The following is a 19,403-nucleotide window of genomic DNA, read 5'->3' as shown; positions in this document are numbered from 1 at the left end:
GCTGGTTTAAGCAGGGGAACCTTCCGTGCCATGCATGATTTCAAACCATGACGTCTTAGTGTATTACCAACAGTAACATTGGAAACGGTGGTCCCAGCTCTTTTCAGGTCATTGACCAGCTCCTCCCGTGTAGTTCTGGCCTGATTTCTCACCTTTCTTAAGATCATTGAGACCCCACGAGGTGAGATCTTGCATGAAGCCCCAGTTCGAGGGAGATTGACAGTCATGTTTAGCTTCTTCCATTTTCTAATGATTGCTCCAACAGTGGACCTTTTTTCACCAAGCTGCTTGGCAATTTCCCCGTAGCCCTTTCCAGCCTTGTGGAGGTGTACAATTTTGTCTCTAGTGTCTTTGGACAGCTCTTTGGTCTTGGCCATGTTAGTAGTTGGATTCTTACTGATTGTATGGGGTGGACAGGTGTCTTTATACAGCTAACGACCTCAAACAGGTGCATCTAATTTAGGATAATAAATGGAGTGGAGGTGGACATTTTGAAGGCAGACTAACAGGTCTTTGAGTCAGAATTCTAGCTGATAGACAGGTGTTCAAATACTTATTTGCAGCTGTATCATACAAATAAATAGTTAAAAAATCATACATTGTGATTTCTGGATTATTTTTTTTAGATTATGTCTCTCACAGTGGACATGCAATTACGATGACAATTTCAGACCCCTCCATGATTTCTAAGTGGGAGAACTTGCAAAATAGCAGGGTGTTCAAATACTTATTTTCCTCACTGTATGAATGTAGTAGTGTAGTATTTTTACTGCCACACCCAGACCTCCTGATACTTAAAATACAGATAACCCCAGCTTTTAGTGTTACTTGCCTAATATAAAACTGCCATTTGACAGACTGTTAACATAACTCAAAACACAAAATATATCTCAACAAAACACTACACTGAGAGAACAGGCGTGTACAAGCAAACCCTGGTTCTACAGTTGAATGACTCTCAGTGAAGGCAAGTAAGAAATTACTGCACCCTGATCACACACAACCAAACGAAAGTTACTCCTTTCATTTTGTCAGAACAAGAAATGACATATTTTGTGCTGAGTAAAAATACACAAATATTTCATATTGAATAAGTCAGTAACATGACAGTAAGTCAGCAAAACATTTCATGGATTCTCTGAAATAAAAATGTATGTATGATTGATTGTCAGTCAGTATGAAGTTGCAGATAGAAATTTAGAGATATCTCCAGCTGTCAGCTGGAGTCTCCCAAATTATTTGCTGACATTCATCAATCATACATAAAGCAAATCCTTATCTTATCTCCTTGAGGCAGTGATTGAGATGGCGACAAACTGTACAAACTTTGCAACAAAAATGGCATCAATGTCCTAAACCCCGAGACCTACCCGACCATGTGCACCATAAGGATCACGTAGAAGATGATGAAGAGGTTGTGTGTGTACCAGAAGATCTCATAGTTGGATGACCTAAAAAAAAGGATAAAAACGACATTTTAAATGAGGGATAATAACCAGAAAAAGAATAATAACATGGTGACATGATTTAAGGGTGTGGCGGGGTGGCGATGGCGCAATGGCAGGGACACCATTGTGTCCCTGAGCAAGACACTTAACCCCTAGTTGCTCCAGAGGCATGCGACCTCTGACATGTATAGCAATTGTAAGTCACTTTGGGTAAAAGCATCAGCTAAATGAATAAACGTAATGTAAATGTAAGGGAACACGTGAATGAGAGACACAAAAAGAGCAGAGGCAGCAAAAGAAGAAAGCGAGGTCGGAGTTTGTTCAGGAACAGACGCACAGACTGCCAGCTCAAGGCCTGAGTAAGCAGGACATCAGAGTTCAATATTAAATGGGTCATTACACAAATGATGAGCCCCCTCTCTCTTTCCCGCCCGATAAACACTACAAACAAAGAACATAATTAAACCATGTACAGTATTTGTACTTTGGCTGCACCTTCTTTCATGTTTGTTTTCTGAAAGTATACAGGGACACCACAAAGGCCGAGCAGTGTTCACCTCCGTTAGGTGGTTAGTGCCTCATAATCCAGTGACGTTAACCTCGGAAATTTGATAGGGATTTGGAAAAGAAACTGTCCTTAGGTTTGCCTTAATGTGTATAACATAGCACATTTTGTATACCTTTACAACTACAACCAGTACAACTATATTCCAAATAAAACTGACTCTCCACCTTAGTAGTGTGGTCCTTTTTTTTGGGGAGGTGTGGTCGTATGAGAGACCCCCATATATTATCAGGATAAGTATTTCTTTAAAAAGGCTTGGGGCATTGTTTTTTCTTTTGCTGATAAAAAATTTACACACTTTCAATGAAAACATGTTTTACGGCGCTTACATTTAAATGTTTTCAATTTATAACAAAACCACATTGTTTGTACTTTGCTATCATAGTTTCCAGTGTATTTGGGCAAGGTCAACAGTAACAATAAGGATTAGGTTAGCTTTAGCTATTCAGAAAGCAACAACACATTAAGTAAGTCATGGCTAAGTGGATGGTAATTCATCTTAAATGGTATTCTTTGGGAACATTCCCAAATAAAAGAAGGACCTTAGATAAACCAATGATCAGTAAGACTTTCTTAATCTGATTTTGATTCTCAAAATTTTCTTTTCTGTTTTCTTTTGTTAACATTATGATTGAAGTGAAGCATTATAAACTTTCAGATATTTTAAGCTATTACACATAAGGAAGCTTTAATTGTGAGATATAGAATGAATTTTCACTTTATTTTAAAATTTAAGATTTTAATGGTATTAAACCCGTGCCAACAACTCTTGGTTTGGCTATCTTCTGTTTACATAGACAAATCCGTCTTTGGTTCTTTCCCCTGCCTTGGTTTACAGATGGGCTAATTAACTACCCATTTCCTCTTCCATAGACATGATAACAGAACATTCCTCATAAATATGTAATTAGCAATGTCAAAAGGTAAAAATGCTGATGCAAACTATTGTAATTCACAGAATATGTTAATAATGTTCCAAGTATTAATGTGTGATAATATCACTAGATCATTGTGACTCATTTTGCAGTAGCCTTCATCCCACCAGTCTAGCCACTTACCCAAACTCTTATCTGACCCTTGAGGGTTCTGGAAAAGCCTCTTATCTATTATCGTCTGTTCAATTACTGAAGACGGTCAAGAGAGCACAGGCACCCAAACACACACCTCAAGTCTCACACATCTGCACAAGTTAACACACACACACGTGTACACATGCAGAGTGGGTGACCCACTATGACCTGAGTAATGACAGAGCTGTGAGTGGAACACTTAGTGAGGATTTGCTCCGCAACAGACCTCTGTTAGCATGTCTCCTCATGGTTTCCATCTTTCTCACACACTCAGACAGAAAGACAAAGGTGAACAGACATGACACAATGAGACACACAGGCAAAGACACTTTCACGTACAAGTACAAAAACCACGTTTGTATTAAGAGAACTGGATGCCAGGCTCCAATATTGCTCCTATACATTTAAATGAAAGTTGCTCACACAGCAAACAAACCAAAAAGGATATATCTGTCTATAAATGTGGTTTTATATTCATAAAAATGTATTTTCTAGGCTTTGGGAAATTTTTACAAATGGCTGTCTATGGGTAAAATACTGCCGCATTTTTTCATTCGCCAAACTCTATACACGTTTCTTAATACATCCATGACACAACATACACTGCTCAAAAAAATAAAGGGAACACTTAAACAACACAACGTAACTCCAAGTCAATCATACTCCTGTGAAATCAAACTGTCCACTTAGGAAGCAACACTGATTGACAATCAATTTCACATGCTGTTGTGCAAATGGAATAGACAACAGGTGGAAATTATAGGCAATTAGCAAGACACCCCCAATAAAGGAGTGGTTCTGCAGGTGGTGACCACAGACCACTTCTCAGTTCCTATGCTTCCTGGCTGATGTTTTGGTCACTTTTGAATGCTGGCGGTGCTTTCACTCTAGTGGTAACATGAGACGGAGTCTACAAGAGTATTTAATGAGATTATTTCATTCATTCAGATCTAGGATGTGTTATTTTAGTGTTCCCTTTATTTTTTTGAGCAGTGTATGAGAAACATACACAAACTATGACGATTATGATTGTGGATGATGGTTTGGTGGACCTACCGCACGCAGTAGGAGGAGGAAGTGAACATCAGAAAGAGGATGAGAACCAACAGGACGCCGGTGACTCCTGGGACTGAAGAGAATTATTATTAAGGGGAGATGCTATGATATTTCCACATACTCTAACTGACTTATTTTATCCACCAAAATAGCAAAAATTTGAAATATAGGGAAGATATTTAAAGACTAGATATTTTAAGAGAGGACTAAACACAGCAAACACAGCACGACTTCCTCCCCTCTTCTTGGCATAAAGCCACGCTAATCTGCAACACATTTACCACCTTCATTACTACACTAGTAAAAACATACCAGTATCCACATGCATACAAACACATCTGGTCTACACACAATACTGTATAAGAAAGAGCTGTGCTTCTTACTTGTGGTCAAAATGATCAGTTTGGGGTCCTGGGAAGGAAACACAAAAAACAAATAATTGTGTTTGTGTGTGTGTGTGTGTGTGTGTGTGTGTGTGTGTGAACTAATTTGAGCCATAGTCCTCTCAGCAGTGGCAGCCAGCTACGTAGTATAGAGAGAAAACCTCGGCAGGCTTCGTTCCAACCAATCACTTCAGCAGGTGATTTCATTTCTAATTTTCTCCCCTTTACTTCAATGCATGCTATTCTCTTCAAATTAAGGACATTTTTGGAGGGGTTAAGACTTTAAGGTTCAAGGTGAGAGTTAGGTTTCGGTTGAAGGCATGCTTCAGACTAAATACTAGTCTGAGCACATCTCTCCATGCACCTTTCAGACTTTAATATGGGAGGACAATTTTTGTACCTTTCTGAAACGGACAATATGACCAGCATGTCCACTTTATGCAACGATTGGCCAGGTGTACAGAGGTTTAATTCTTCAAACAACAACTTTCCTCACTTTTCATGTGTACAACACGAATGCCTTTGTGCAGTTCTAACTATTTTTACAGCTCACCGTACCTCGGCTTCTATGACATCAATCTCTACACTTCAAGTGCTGTCATTCAGAACATCTAACAATACTGCTTTCAGATGTGGTCGCACGACATGTTTCAAGCATAACTTGTGATGGTTATAGTTAGGGGCAAGGGAATGTGTCAAGTCGATGACGTCCTCACAACTATAAACTACATATGTACGCGCATTTGTGTCTCACCTCTCCTCTGTAGCGAGCCAAGTTGAGAGCAGGAAAGTCGTCTGAGTAGCTGACACTGAAACTGATGACATTCACCAGGTGGGCAGACACGTGTACAACTGGAGAAGAAGAGAGAGGGTTACAAAGCACTGATTTAAAACATGCATTTTTGTGCACAGACACCAGCAGACACACAGAACATCTCCTCTGCAGCCCACATACACACACAAACTTAATTATAAAGGTCAAAATAAACTGCTAGCAGACAATCGTCCAGACATCTCTCTGTCTATTCAGCAGAAAGTCAGCAAAACATCCTCCTGACTCACTGGCACACACACAGAGACACACACCCACTCCTCCCTGACATCATGGGCTAACCACGCAGCCGTTCGACAGCTGAATTAGAGGGCATAATCATGAGCCACAAGGGTCCTTTTTTCTCACTCACATCCTTTCTCACTCCCACTGCTTTTCACTCCTCTCCCCACCCCTGCTCTCTCTCTTTCTTCTCTCAGTCTATGTTTCTCTCCCGTCTTTGCTGTCTCTCTGTCTTCATTGTCATTTGTTGTCTCAGAACTTCAGAACTCCGCTATTAGAACATGAGGGTTTGCCTAAAGGGACATGGTGTGTGTGTGTGTGTGTGTGTGTGTGTGTGTGTGTGTAAGCGTGTGTGCACATGTGTGTGCGAGTGTATGTTGAAAACTGAACTGTAATGATGAAAGAAGGTTTAAGCTTACGTGATAGTAAAGAACAGATGCCAGCTCTTGCTGTTCTTTTCTTTCTATCGTTCTACTGGCTCTATGGATGGCAATGTCAGTCGGTTTCCGACTTTGGTTAAGACTGAAATGTCTCAACAATGTAGTGATCAAGCCAGTGTGGATTTGTTCATTTTATATCAAATAAATTTGGAGATCCCAAAGTCTTTCTCTCTCCCTGAGAGAAAGAAAAGGAGGGGGTTTGAGATATCAACTCTCAACAGACAGCTGAAGGACCCCAAAAGAGGGGGTTGAAAGGTTTGCTTTCCCTAAGTGCTGTTTCTGGGCAGTTCGATCGTAAAACTGGCCACCTTTGGCAGCAGCCAAGATAAGGCTCGGTGCCTGACTGTTAAAATGACAAAGAAACACTAACCAGAAACTAGCTTAACTAGCCCCCACACATGTAACCATGGCAACTGACCTCCCTCTTTGTTTAATTACCTCACATCAAAGGATATCCTCAATTTCAGAGCCAGGCGTGAGAAACTCCAGAACACCAGCGGAGGACAGCCCTGAATTCCTTTGTGTAAACAAGGAGTACTGTCTCCTCAAAACTCAAAGTATTACCTTGTTTAATTAAATAATCTTTAAGTTACTTAACAGGTCTCTCCACTCCATTTGAGTAGTTATGTTACCATATTGTTGTTGAAAAGAAGAATCTAAATAAGTTAATTTTGCAGTGCTTTAATTTTTAGCAAGGATCCCTGACACTTCTTCATTTTATGTTGTAACCAATGCTTTGTTCCCAACACTTTCTGACACTTCCTTTAGAAATTATATGATAAAGAAATGTTATCCTATACTACTCTATTAATTTTCCAGCTCGAATTTAATGTTAAATAACTCAATTCCCCAGCTCCTGAGCAAAGGATTGTTGAAAGAATAATCAAAGCTATCTTCATGGAAACAGAGTTCCCCCAAGAGGACAAAATAAGTATTACATGCCATCGTTCTGAAATGCCGTTTAATGTATAAATGTCACTCTGTATTTACCTGTTCATAATCTGATGCCATTCGTGTATCTTGCTTATATTCTCTAAGTAAGAACGTGTAACAACCAATATTATCCAGGAAGCTAGTTAAGTTCCTCTCATCTGATGTGATTCCTAGGAAATGCTAACCTTAAGGTTTAACTACTGACAATTGTTTTCCTTTTATCAAATGCTTAAAACTAACAACGGTATAACCGTTTGACAATTAAGGTTTGATTGTGGGAAGACATTTGATTACAATACGCACAAATACGTCTTAGAATAGACATATTAAAAGACAGTGTCTCAGGAAACTGGAAACAAACTATGGGGGTAGTTATGTTTCAATATTATTTGTGTGAACAGATGAGCAATCTGTGTGTAATCTGTAAATATAAACTTTGCACAAACCACAGAAGATATTTTACAATTGTTTCTACAGGATCAGTAGTACTCACCCTGACTAGGAAAGTGATGTTGTACATCAGCATGCTAACATGCTCGCAATGACAATGTTAAATGCTGATGATTAGCATTTATAATGTTTACCATGTTCACCATCTTAAATTAGCTTGTTAGCATCCTAACATTTGCTAATTAGCACCAAACACAAAGTACAGATGAGGCTGATGGGGATGTTATTAGTTTTGAAGGTATCTGGTGACAAATCTAATTATGGTGTGAATTGTTGCGCCACAACTCCCAAAGTAATTTGGAACCCCTCTAATAGTTGCAGACATTTCACTTAAAACCAAAAATGTCTAGCTCATGTCAGTGCTAGAAGTCAGTAGGATTCATCCACTGGTGACCATGAATGTCTGTAAAAAACATTTCATCGCAATCCATCTAATTGTTGTTGTAGCAGGTCTACGTATGATTTTTAATAAACTTATGAAAATTAATATTTCAGAAATATTAACTCATAAACCTCGGGAAAAATGGCACCACCGGAGATTCAATTCACCCAGAGTCTCCGGACCTCTGGGTAGCATTTTAATAATTATACAATTATTCACTAGTGATCAGTTAGTTAATAATCACTCAATTATCTTAAATCAATCAGTCAATCTCATATCGAAGGAGTAAATCCTCGTGACAGGGACTTTAGGGAGTTAGACAATACACACACACAGTTCCTGTGATTACGGTGAAATTTATTAGATAACTAAGGTGAAATGAATGCAGTTAAATACACAAAGAAATAATCAATGGCTAAACAAACATTATGTAAACAAGAAGAGTTCTATTGTAAATTCTTTTCTCTTGTGGGGGGAATTTGATTCATACGGGCAGCTAATAAACGCAAGCTATGACAATAACTCAGTTAAATTTGGCTATGAGTTTTAAGGGTTACAAATAATCGATTAACAAACTATTGGATATCACTGATCACAGAATGCAGGGTTTTAGTCTTACTGCTTGTCGTTTCTCCCAGCCGGGTTGCTGGTCGGCGGCCTCACGCTGGCGGAGTTCCGTACGTTCTCGGTTAGGATGGCTTAAATCCGTCGGCCGGTCGCTTTCTCTGCCAGGGAATTGATCGTCCTTTGTTACTGCTGGCGGGCCCACGTGATTGGGTCCGGCTTCGGTGGGAGCAGTGTAATTTGGAATTATCATTACTATCACTGTTATGTCTTACAGATATTTATGTATTATGTTTTTATCCTTAACCTTTCCTCTCCTATACTTCTTATGTTAGTCTGTCCACATTTACTAGGGTTTAGGTCAGAGCTGTGAGATTGTTTTTGGTGCTTTCCCTCTCTTGTTGTTCCTCTCCTGGAATGTTCATTCAAGGCCGAGAGAGGATCTCTGTTCCCCGAAACATAGAAACCTAGACTGTGTAAATGATGATGCATCCCTTTGCTCAGGGCCAGACGTTAGTGACTGTCTTAGGAGACAGAACCTCTGGTCCAGCTGATTTGTGTTGTAGTACTTCTCTGTTTATTCTCTTTTGTTAAATAAATTCTTCAAAGACAACGGTTTGTTGTAACTCAATTATTTGCTCAGCCCCTCACCAGGAATATAATTTCCACGACAATGGGAAATGTAGGATCAGGTGTTTCTGGAATTTTACCTCACCAGAGACTAAAGTCAGGATGTCTTGGCCTCTGCTCCTTCGATTTTGACCATAGCTTTTTAATCTGTCTCTACTGTTTCCCACAACTTGGAAGTAAGTCAATACTAAATTACTGAAGAATTACTCTATATGCTATCTGGTGGAGCTGAAATGCTATAAGTTGTTCAAAATTTTAATTCAGAAGTCCCTGGCGAAAAAAGGCATTTTAAATTAAAGCTGCAAGCTGCATTGAGCAGGCCCTAGCCCCCTGAGGTGCGTTGGGGAGTGTTGTGGCAGTGGGCGCATTGGCCAGAGGTCAGGAGACACGGTTCTGAAGTATCTTGACTTTTGTACTAGTCAGGAACTACCTGTGTCCCCTATGTGCCGCTAGAGAACACCTGCTAATCACAGGATGTGTACTAGTTCATGAAGTGTGGACTGCACTGTGAAAATGTCATGTAAATCAAATTATTTTTGCCATAAAGGGCTTCCATCATGTTGCCAGTTGGTGGCGCTATGATATTGAGTGAATTTTGGCATGTAGATGTGTTCCGGGCAGGACTCTAACCTAGCACGTAAAGCTTGGTACACATCTGAGCATGTACACTGAAGTTATAACAACGTTTTTTGATGGCAAATCATCGATTTTCGACGCCATGCCACAGACACACCCATCGACGAAAACTCACAGATAGCACAACTTTAAATCGTCAGTGCCTTTAGAATGCACAGCCAAAATTTGAAGCCAATCTGTTAAATTCCCTAGGAGGAAAAAATGGCCATTAATTTCAAAATGGCCAATTTCCTGTTGGGTTTAGGCTTTTTTGTAAAAAAATAAGAGTTGCGTTTTACAGTACAGATATGAAGCCAGGCTCCTGACATGAATGAATAAGAGGAAGATGCCTGTAAACCTGACACCTGGCGGACACACAGCTGCTAGAAGCTCCCATGATGTCACAAGAGCAACACACACACACACACACACACACACACACAAACACACAGCTAGAGAGCAAAAACACACATGACCAGCTGTAAGGACATCACAGCTGGTATGCCAGAAATGCTGAGCTAGCCTGGGCATTTATCCACACTTCACACACACACACACACACACCAATACATAAAGACATATGAGCTGATAAGTGACAGTTTTTACCAGAGAAGATGCAGATGGCAACTCCACAGGCCACATGAAAGGTCTTGCTCTTGTCCAGCAGTCTGCGAGTCTTTCTGCTCGATACCTGCATGTGTTGTAACAATAGTATTAGCTTTATGGCCGGGAGTTATGGGAAACATAACACACGCAGCTCATTTTCAACTTTATGTCTTCCCTGCCTACATCCATAATTTATCTTTACAATATTTCACCAATATTTTAACAGTTAATTTCCAATATATGAGTACATTAACATAAAAAATACTAACAAGAACAAATCACAGATTTCATCTGCATCGGATATAAGCTTTGCCGAGAAAATCCATCCACTTCACAGGTGTGGTATATCAAGATGCTGATAAGACAGCATGGGTATTGCACAGGTGTGCCTTGGGCTGGCCACAATAAAAGGCCACTATTGATTTCTTTGTTCTTCTTCCCATCCCTCTATCTTTCCTCACTCCACGTCCCTCACGCTGTTTCTTACCATATGTGTTCCTCGGACAAAGGTGAGCAGGGAGCGACACATGGGCAACAGGACCAAGCTGCAGTTCAAGTTCAACACAGATGCAGACGCCCTGCTGATGCACAGCCCCAGCTGGGAAAGACACACACACACACACACACATTATTAGACAAGTTGCTGAAATGGGGCCGGATTCAGAGGATGTAAAGTGATAAGGGTCTGGAGGATTAAGATTCACACTTCTGAGCTGTTCTTGTTCAGATTTGGACTATTCAATGTGCACACTGAGGGCTTAAGTCATGACTTCCCAACCACATAGGGTTATTTAAAACTATCTTTATCCTTCTCAGTATGAAGAGCAAAGGCATTCTCCTTTAGGCATGTCTTTGCTGAAGCTTTGCATTTAAATAGAACGCTTTTATTTAGTTTTATAAAGGTGATGACACACAGATGACTTATTTGAGAATTTTTAAGAGATAATGGAAACTATCCTAACAATCTCAAATGACTGAGGTTAATCTATTTTAAATTAAAAGATTAAAGGGCCTATATTTAGTTTTTCAATGAAATCAGTAATTAATAAATTACTTTTTTACTACTTTTTGTCAACGGGCTTTCATCCAATTGGACAAGTCATCTAACATTACTGCAAAGCAAGTGAAATATATTGGGATTATGTGCTTTAGCTAGCTCATGTTAGATAACGTTAGCTCACCGGCTTACGCTGAGCAGTTGCTAACGTTATCCGGTGCAAAATGCTACAGTTGTATGACTTTCCACATTACTTCATTAGCTAACGCGATCCATATTATCCTGTGTACCATCTGTATTATGTTAAAATGTTGATTTTAGTAAGAAATTATGTAACGCTACAAAGCTAGCCTGTAGTGAAGCAAGGAAGTGGCAGCCAGCTATCGTTAGCATGGCTGTTTGCTTCCTAACGTTCAATTCAGAGCTTCTCCACCAGTCTCAGTCGCTGTAACTTACCCACATAATATACAATGACGCAACATAACAGCGCAGGACAACACCACAGTGGAAGAACTTACTTTATTCACTACAGTAATCTTACTTACTGCGGTCTATCTGATTTAAAGTGTGGCAACAATCTCATTTATAATATTCAGTCAAGCACACTAACCGTTTAATTTTCATCCAATATAAATAGCTCAAATTGCTGAGCCTCCCGTGAAAGACACAAATAGCAACGTTAGTTACAGCGAGCTAACGCAGACATATCATGTCAGCTAAATGCACTCAATGTAACGAAAGTTATCGTTTAACAAGCATGGATTACTTCAACCTCAAGCTGATAAAAATATGACTGTAACTTTGCCTTGGGAGTTTACATGAGTTTCCAGCTTGTTGTGTGATGCTGTCTCCCAGTGAGTGTGGGATTTTGCTCGCTCATGAGTTCAAGCAAGTGTACGAGCACACACCTGGTTGCAATCTAAAAACCACACCACTAGTGGCCGCTGAAAACTACATATTACCCCTTTAATTACTGCCTCCTACACAAAATACTGAGAATGAGGGAACTTATTCTCCTTCTTCTCCTTGATCTAATCTGGTTTGGACCATACCTCATTTGCACATTTCTTTGTTTCAAAAGCCTCTGACAAAGGCACATATGTAAATAATACATTTCTATTACATCTCAGAAGAGTCCGTCTGGCTGATAGAGCACCTGACACCAGGATAAAAAGAGTGCACTTTACCTGAAGTGATATGGGAGGGATGTCTATTATGTAATCTGGCTTTACGAATCTAAAGCTACAGCTCAATAATTGAACCTGTTTTCATGCGGAAACACTGGATGTACTTTGGCATCTTGTAAACTCCGCACAGCCCCTTTGAGCACTGCTGGTGCCGTCTCTTCTGATTATCCATAAGAAACTGACACAACTAGTGTAAGAGACGAAGGAGTGCGAGTGTGTAGATCAGAGAGAAAGAGAGAGAGACAGGTCATGTGTGAAAGTGTAGTCCAACCCAAACTCTTTTGAGTATTTAACTCTTACCCCTTGTAGACTGAAAAGTTGGATGTCAATAATTGTTGCTTTACAAAGGACAGTGGCTGAGGTCTGTTTCAAATTTAGGTTGATTCCAAGGGATTCAAACGGCGGTAACAGCGACTAAAGTTCCACCACCTCTTGAAAGTATACCACAAAGAATTTAGACAGTTCTGAAGGCAAAAGGAGGTCCAACACGGTACTAGCAAGGTGTACCTAATAAAATGGCTAGTGAGTGTAAATCCAGTGTTCACTCTGTTTTAACTTTGCTTTTGGTCTGTACACCTAAATTAATTATCTGGCTCTTTAGCAGCTAAATGCTCCACTATGTTCACCAGCTTGTCTATAACTGTGTATAACTGTAAAAATTAGCTAAAACTCACAATAAAGCTCTGTGAAGCCAGGAAGATGAGTGACAATTCTCTGAAGAAAATATGACAAACAGCTGAGCTAACTACTTTGCATTTTATTATACAACTGGACAAGCACAGGTTAGACATGCAAAATGACAGTCCTCCTATAGTCTACGAGGACACGAGGAACCACAATTTGGTCTACAACAGACTGAAAAATATACCAGTTTCAAGGCTTAAACAGGTCAAAAGTGAGAATCTACACATAGCAAGTCAACTACTTAAAAGTCTGATACTTTTACCCTTTAAAAACTTCCCACTCACATTCTCTCACCACAGCTTCCCATAGAAAAGCAGCTGACAGAAAAACCACAAGCAGGAGATCTGATATCCTACTTTCAGTAGATCCCCAACACCCTGAACAACCAAAACACACACACACACACACACACACACACACACACACACACACACACAATAATCCATACAGGTGAATGAGATAAGGCACTTTTTGAAGTTAGATTTTAATTTCCTTCAGCAGCATTAAAGCTTTGAAATATATCTCCATTTTGCATGTACACACACACACGTGCAGATACACACACATACACACACACACACACACACACACAAACTTAAGCCCTCTGGTAAGGCATTCAGTCAAAGACAGCGGCGTGCCCACACTTGCCCCTCTCTCCCCTCTGCCTCTCACTGTACAGGCGGTGAATGAATAGCTCAGCTGTCTTTTTTTCCTCTCACTTCATACTACCAGCATTTGTTTCTTTTAATCAATTTCTTAAAATATTTTCACTGACTAAATATGTTTTAAAGCTGTCATTTACAAATACACATAATGTATGGGCCGATATTTACTCACATTTTACATGTATAAACTGTATTAATTTAGACTTGTCTTTGTATGTCCTTAACATGCTCCATTTATCAGCTTCTGATATGTACCATCTTATATGTTTTGTCTTTCCTGCTGCAATAAAGAACCTTTCAGATGGTATTAAAGTCAAAATCCTCCCACAAGTTGGCTTCTGAGTTATTCCATGTGTCGGTGAAAAGTACCCTAATGAGAAAGAAGCATGTGCCACTGTTATCAACATGCTGCGTATGTGCTGACAAAACTTTTTCTGTAAAGTAATAACACACATGAGAATACAAATAGACGATGCTAACTGGGTCCTTGTTTCCACAACTTATATATAGTACTATATGGCAACTCCTGTAAATACAAACACAGGTCTTAAACATTAGGAAGCAAATACAATAGAAAGTCCCTGATTGGATAGTAATGTCAGTGGCATTTGTATTATTTTCTCCAAAGACAAAGAACATTTTCACTGGCACAAACATGCATCCTGAGCCTGGGCACGCACAAATACACTCACACACACACACACACACACACACCAACATGAACTTGTGACAATAATTACACCAATGCTCACCTGATTCTGTGTGTGTCACTATAGTGCCAATATATTGGCCAGCACTGACCGACCAACCTGTCAACACACGCACACATGTGGCTAATTGCTGCCACAGAGCTTAAAGTCAGACTCATTAATCCTGCACGTGACGGTCGACCATCCATCACAAAGCCTGCTTCTCTGATATAAATAGAAGTCTCTGAAGCCAGAAGCAGTTGGTTTCTTACAAAACAGAGATTTAGTCCCTGAACTCTGTTGAAAACGTTGTCTGATTGTATTTTAAAGAGATTGCAGTGAATGAATTCTGGGGCCATGTAGCATAATATATCAGGATGTAACCAGCAAGAATGTTTCTTGTTATTGAGTGATAGCCACTGGTGAGGATGCCATTATCACTTCTTCTGACAATTTGAATCTGAATGCTTTACTTTTCTCTGTGGATGCTGTACATTGATTTCCCTCCATCTGAACAGCTATTTCATGAGTTTAGTCAATAATTAGACTCTAGATGAATCTCTTTGTACGTGGATATGTTGATGAGTATGTGCAGGTCTTATCATCAGAATAAGTGTAAACACCTGTGTGAGCAGACCATATGTGCAGGGGCTTTAAGAAGTCCCAAAAATACATTTAATACCAAATAATACTGTGTCCAAAGTCCATGACTTGTTCACTCACTACCATCTATATAAGAGACATTCAATCGTTTCCTCAATAGTTAGCAGTAAATTGACACACGTATCAATCACAATTTTGTGTCATTACTGTCATTACACAGTGTGAATTGGGGGAATAAATGAACATGATAAACAATATGAACTTAATATTTGAAACCTTCCCTTCTCTTTTAAAGAGAGAGTTCTCAAACCAAATCTTCTTATAGCATATTTTGTTCAGTAGTATTGTTATTTAATTGCTCGAGTTAATTGACTTACATTACTTTCTCCAATAAGTGTAATTGAAAGTAGACTTTAGTCAGTTTTTTGATGTGAAAAACCATTGACAGTCTCAGAAAACTTTAACAACTTAAATTTAGTTGCTGAACACCTGTTCAACTATTAGTAAGACAGCAGGTTATGAACCTGTAGTTTGAATTTTGCAAGAAGGGAAAACTTTTTATTTACATTTGATTTACAGATTTTAACTTTACAAAAATCAAACCTTTGGCTGGCAGTTCAGTATGTACCACTGAATACAATGTTATTTATGAGCTCAGCTGTGAATTCAGCATTGAGGCATAGAAGTAAAATACTAAATGCATGAATGTAAAAGTGTCAGATCTTACCCCGAGCATCTTGTAGAGGTAGTGATACTGCTGTCCAGTGGAGTACAGCAGGAAGGTCTTCAGGAACAGCCAGGTGTTAGCTCCCAGCCACAGCACCTACACACACACAGCACAGGATGTACAGTAGTCTAAGCTACAGCTTTGTATTCACTGTCAGGGCATTGTCAACAAATTTTTTTAAAAACAAATACAAACAGCATATCTAGGACTACTGCTTTTGTTGGACTAATGGTCCCTAACTAAGCATTTCATATAACATTACATGTTGCAGGATTTGCATTTCAGCTTGTCACAAAATGTAAATGACCGGCAAATAACGGTTGCATTAGACAGTATGGATACAGCATGTTAAGTATAATACTCACTATTGCGCATTGACTAACTAAGGGACCTTTAATTTAATGTGTTAAATTGATTTTTCCTCAGCATTGAAGGTGATACAGAACTTTGTAAAATAAGACTAAATAAGAATAAAAAAAAGTGTCGGAACAGCTCCTAAACAGGTAAAGCAAACAAATCTAACAGCCAACGATTTGAGCAAAGCCGAACAGCTTTAAAATCTCCTGACGAAAGTTTCCCCACCAGGACCAAGTGCTTTCCTCCCTCGTTGGCGAACCAGCTCCGCGCACACACAACCATGATGCCTTCACTGGCCCAGCAGCTGCCCAAACGTTTCAGCAAAAGCCTCGGTGTGGCCGAGAGGTGAAGACTCGTCCTCCCTGCAGCGGCAGCTCTGTCTCCGTCTGCCTGCCTGTGTGCAGACCGGCCGGTATCTGCTCCGTCCTCCCTGCACTGCGCCGCTCCTGTCTGCTCTGAGCGCAGTTTGACTTTTCATCCCCCAACAAGTCTCAGCGGTGAACAGCTCCGTCTGAAACACGACCGCATCTCTCCCTGGCTCCTTATCTCAGGTCGGTTTGCTCTGCGGCACGCCCGAGCGTCACAAAGGCAGGCAAAACATCTTGAATAAAATGACATTGAGGCGAATAAAGTCAGCCAACAAACAGAGAGAGGAACAATAACACATCGCTCCACCGCTCCGCACTGCTCCTCTCTGACACTAGAGGGCGCCACAGCCTAACATGTCCGTGTGAAGTGCGCTGATAACTACTTTCATTAAAAGTTGATCACTTATTTCTGGTGAAAAGAAGGCTACTTACAATTTGGACTCAAATCAATTTATTAACATCTTACTATCACTTTCAATTGAAGATTTGATGATTACAATCCTTTGTTAATGACTTTATTAATGTTAATGGCATTGTTACTAGATTACCAACATGTTTAACTGCTTTATTACCCAGGTGTATGGGTATACACCTGCCAAAGGGATTTTCACAGCCAACCGACTCAAATTAGCTCGATTAGATCGATAGAGCAATACTAAATGATGTATTAATCATTAGTTATCACTTAGCAACCCAGAAAGGATGCCCAATTAGAAAGTGGCATCAAAATGGTAAAAGCAGAAGCCTACTGCTACTACTGCTAATGCTTTGCAAGTGGTAATGGTTATTTAAAATTTCCGATATATGTGTTAATCTCTGACATTTCTATAGATTGCTAATGACATTGCTAATGATCTTTGGAGAAATGAGCCACATGACTGCACCTTTAAGCACTTCACATGTGCACCAAGTAGTACCGTCTCTCTGGCCTCTGAGTGCCACCTAGTGTCTTTCAGAGAAAATTTCAGTTGGACCAGAGCTTTATCCTGAAATAAAGGACATTACAAACAGATGTGCATGTGCAAACATATGTGCATACACTGTAAATGATTTTTGTTGTTTTCACAGTAGTATTACTGTATTTCCAACAGTTTCTTACTGTATAAGTGGTGTACAGTATGTTACTGTACATCATGTTGTTTTCACAGTATTATTACCGTAATTTCAACAGTTTCCTACTGTAAAAGTGGTGTACAGTATGTTACTGTAGATTTTCAATGCATTCATACTAACTGACAGCGAAAACAACCACCAACCTCCATTTTGAAATGAAAGACTGTCTTGGATTTGACTCAACAATATTTAGTTTAACATCAGATATCATGAAACTGTTCTTGAAACTTTCTGATTAGACTCTTCTGATTAGGCGCTTATGTTTTGTGTGATGTTTTACACAGACTCTACGGTTGTAGCTCTCAGTGCGGGGAGTGCAGCTGTATGAGAGCACAATTGCTAGAGCCTGTACTCGGGGATCGTCCGTCTGTCTGCTGACCTGGAAGCTGCTTCATCATTAATATCTGGTGAGTGGTGAAAGAAACAAAAAGTGCACTAACATAATATTAACGTTAGTCTAGATGAACTGCACGTGGCTTTGACGTTCTGTAACGTATCTGGTAAATAGCCGCAGCTAACGTTAGCTAGCTAGGTTGGTGTAGCAAAGCTGTCCTGTTAGCCTGTCAATAAGTTAAAAGCTGATTAAATTAACGTTAATAGCTTAAACAAAATGCTTGATTTGCAAATTTTATTTTATAAAGAAGATAGTATATTTAGGCTGAAGGCCAAAATTACCGGAACTTTCTATGTTATTTAATGGAGCTGTGAGTCTGACCTTGGGTGTTTGCATGTAACGTTAACATTAAAGTGAATTTATGTTTGCAGGCAGTCTTCTTGATTTTTATTTTAACTGGCTTTTCTGTTCTGTTATTTCCACAAGGCCGGAGCTGAGCCATATTGTGGGACCAAGACCATCTTCAGCATTCCAACCTGTAAAACTGTGAGTCCATTATTACTAACTAACATAACATTACCATGGCCCATTATTGTAGTACGGCCCACTAAACTTACTGGATATATTTACATTTAGTTAGGGATTTACTGGATTTGAGATACTCTGAACTTGGTTTTAGCTCCTTGCTATAACATGACAGCTAAAGATGAGCTTAAATACACTCACCTAAAGGATTATTAGGAACACCTGTTCAATTTATCATTAATGCAATTATCTAATCAACCAATCACATGGCAGTTGCTTCAATGCATTTAGGGGTGTGGTCCTGGTCATGACAATCTCCTGAACTCCAAACTGAATGTCAGAATGGGAAAGAAAGGTGATTTAAGCAATTTTGAGTGTGGCATGGCTGTTGGTGCCAGAAGGGCCGGTCTGAGTATTTCACAATCTGCTCAGTTACTGGGATTTTCACGCAGAACCATTTCTAGGGTTTACAAAGAATGGTGTGAAAAGGGAAAAACATCCAGTATGCGGCAGTCCTGTGGGTGAAAAAAGAATGGGCCGACTGATTCAAGCTGATAGAAGGGCAACTTTGACTGAAATAACCACTCGTTACAACTGAGGTATGCAGCAAAGCATTTGTGAAGCCACAACACGCACAACCTTGAGGCGGATGGGCTACAACAGCAGAAGACCCCACCGGGTACCACTCATCTCCACTACAAATAGGAAAAAGAGGCTACAATTTGCAAGAGCTCACCAAAATTGGACAGTTGAAGACTGGAAAAATGTTGCCTGGTCTGATGAGTCTCGATTTCTGTTGAGACATTCAGATGGTAGAGTCAGAATTTGGCGTAAACAGAATGAGAACATGGATCCATCATGCCTTGTTACCACTGTGCAGGCTGGTGGTGGTGGTGTAATGGTGTGGGGGATGTTTTCTTGGCACACTTTAGGCCCCTTAGTGCCAATTGGGCATCGT

At 39.8% G+C, this 19,403-nt stretch overlaps 1 protein-coding gene and 1 long non-coding RNA gene across 5 annotated transcripts in view; one reads left to right on the top strand and one right to left on the bottom strand.

The window, feature by feature from the left end:
* LOC123986672 (NADPH oxidase 4) overlaps window positions 1–18,599 on the bottom strand; it is a 32,943-nt gene extending 14,344 nt beyond the window's left edge. For 2 of the 4 annotated variants that reach the window (XM_046075060.1, XM_046075063.1), the window contains exons 1-10: window positions 18,551–18,578; window positions 17,358–17,459; window positions 16,331–16,706; window positions 15,749–15,844; window positions 10,684–10,794; window positions 10,197–10,281; window positions 5,277–5,374; window positions 4,523–4,550; window positions 4,140–4,212; window positions 1,371–1,451 (exon numbers count right to left, since the gene is read on the bottom strand). In XM_046075060.1, coding sequence (XP_045931016.1) covers window positions 1,371–1,451; window positions 4,140–4,212; window positions 4,523–4,550; window positions 5,277–5,374; window positions 10,197–10,281; window positions 10,684–10,794; window positions 15,749–15,844; window positions 16,331–16,387 — 629 coding nt within the window. In that variant the 5' untranslated portion in view covers window positions 16,388–16,706; window positions 17,358–17,459; window positions 18,551–18,578. Of the gene's footprint in view, window positions 1–1,370; window positions 1,452–4,139; window positions 4,213–4,522; window positions 4,551–5,276; window positions 5,375–10,196; window positions 10,282–10,683; window positions 10,795–15,748; window positions 15,845–16,330; window positions 16,707–17,357; window positions 17,460–18,537 lie in introns of all 4 variants that reach the window. The other 2 variants (XM_046075061.1, XM_046075062.1) reach the window with 2 other exon arrangements.
* LOC123986673 overlaps window positions 17,872–19,403 on the top strand; it is a 3,302-nt gene continuing 1,770 nt past the window's right edge. The window contains exons 1-2 of the long non-coding RNA XR_006828937.1: window positions 17,872–17,993; window positions 18,407–18,466. This is a non-coding gene — a long non-coding RNA (uncharacterized LOC123986673). The remainder of the gene's footprint in view (window positions 17,994–18,406; window positions 18,467–19,403) is intronic.

The sequence above is a fragment of the Micropterus dolomieu genome, linkage group LG17, assembly GCF_021292245.1.
Source record: "Micropterus dolomieu isolate WLL.071019.BEF.003 ecotype Adirondacks linkage group LG17, ASM2129224v1, whole genome shotgun sequence".
In the NCBI taxonomy this organism is placed as follows: domain Eukaryota; kingdom Metazoa; phylum Chordata; class Actinopteri; order Centrarchiformes; family Centrarchidae; genus Micropterus; species Micropterus dolomieu.
The sequence above is the reverse complement of the archived record's forward strand: the minus strand, read 5'-3'. Positions and strand labels throughout refer to the sequence as shown.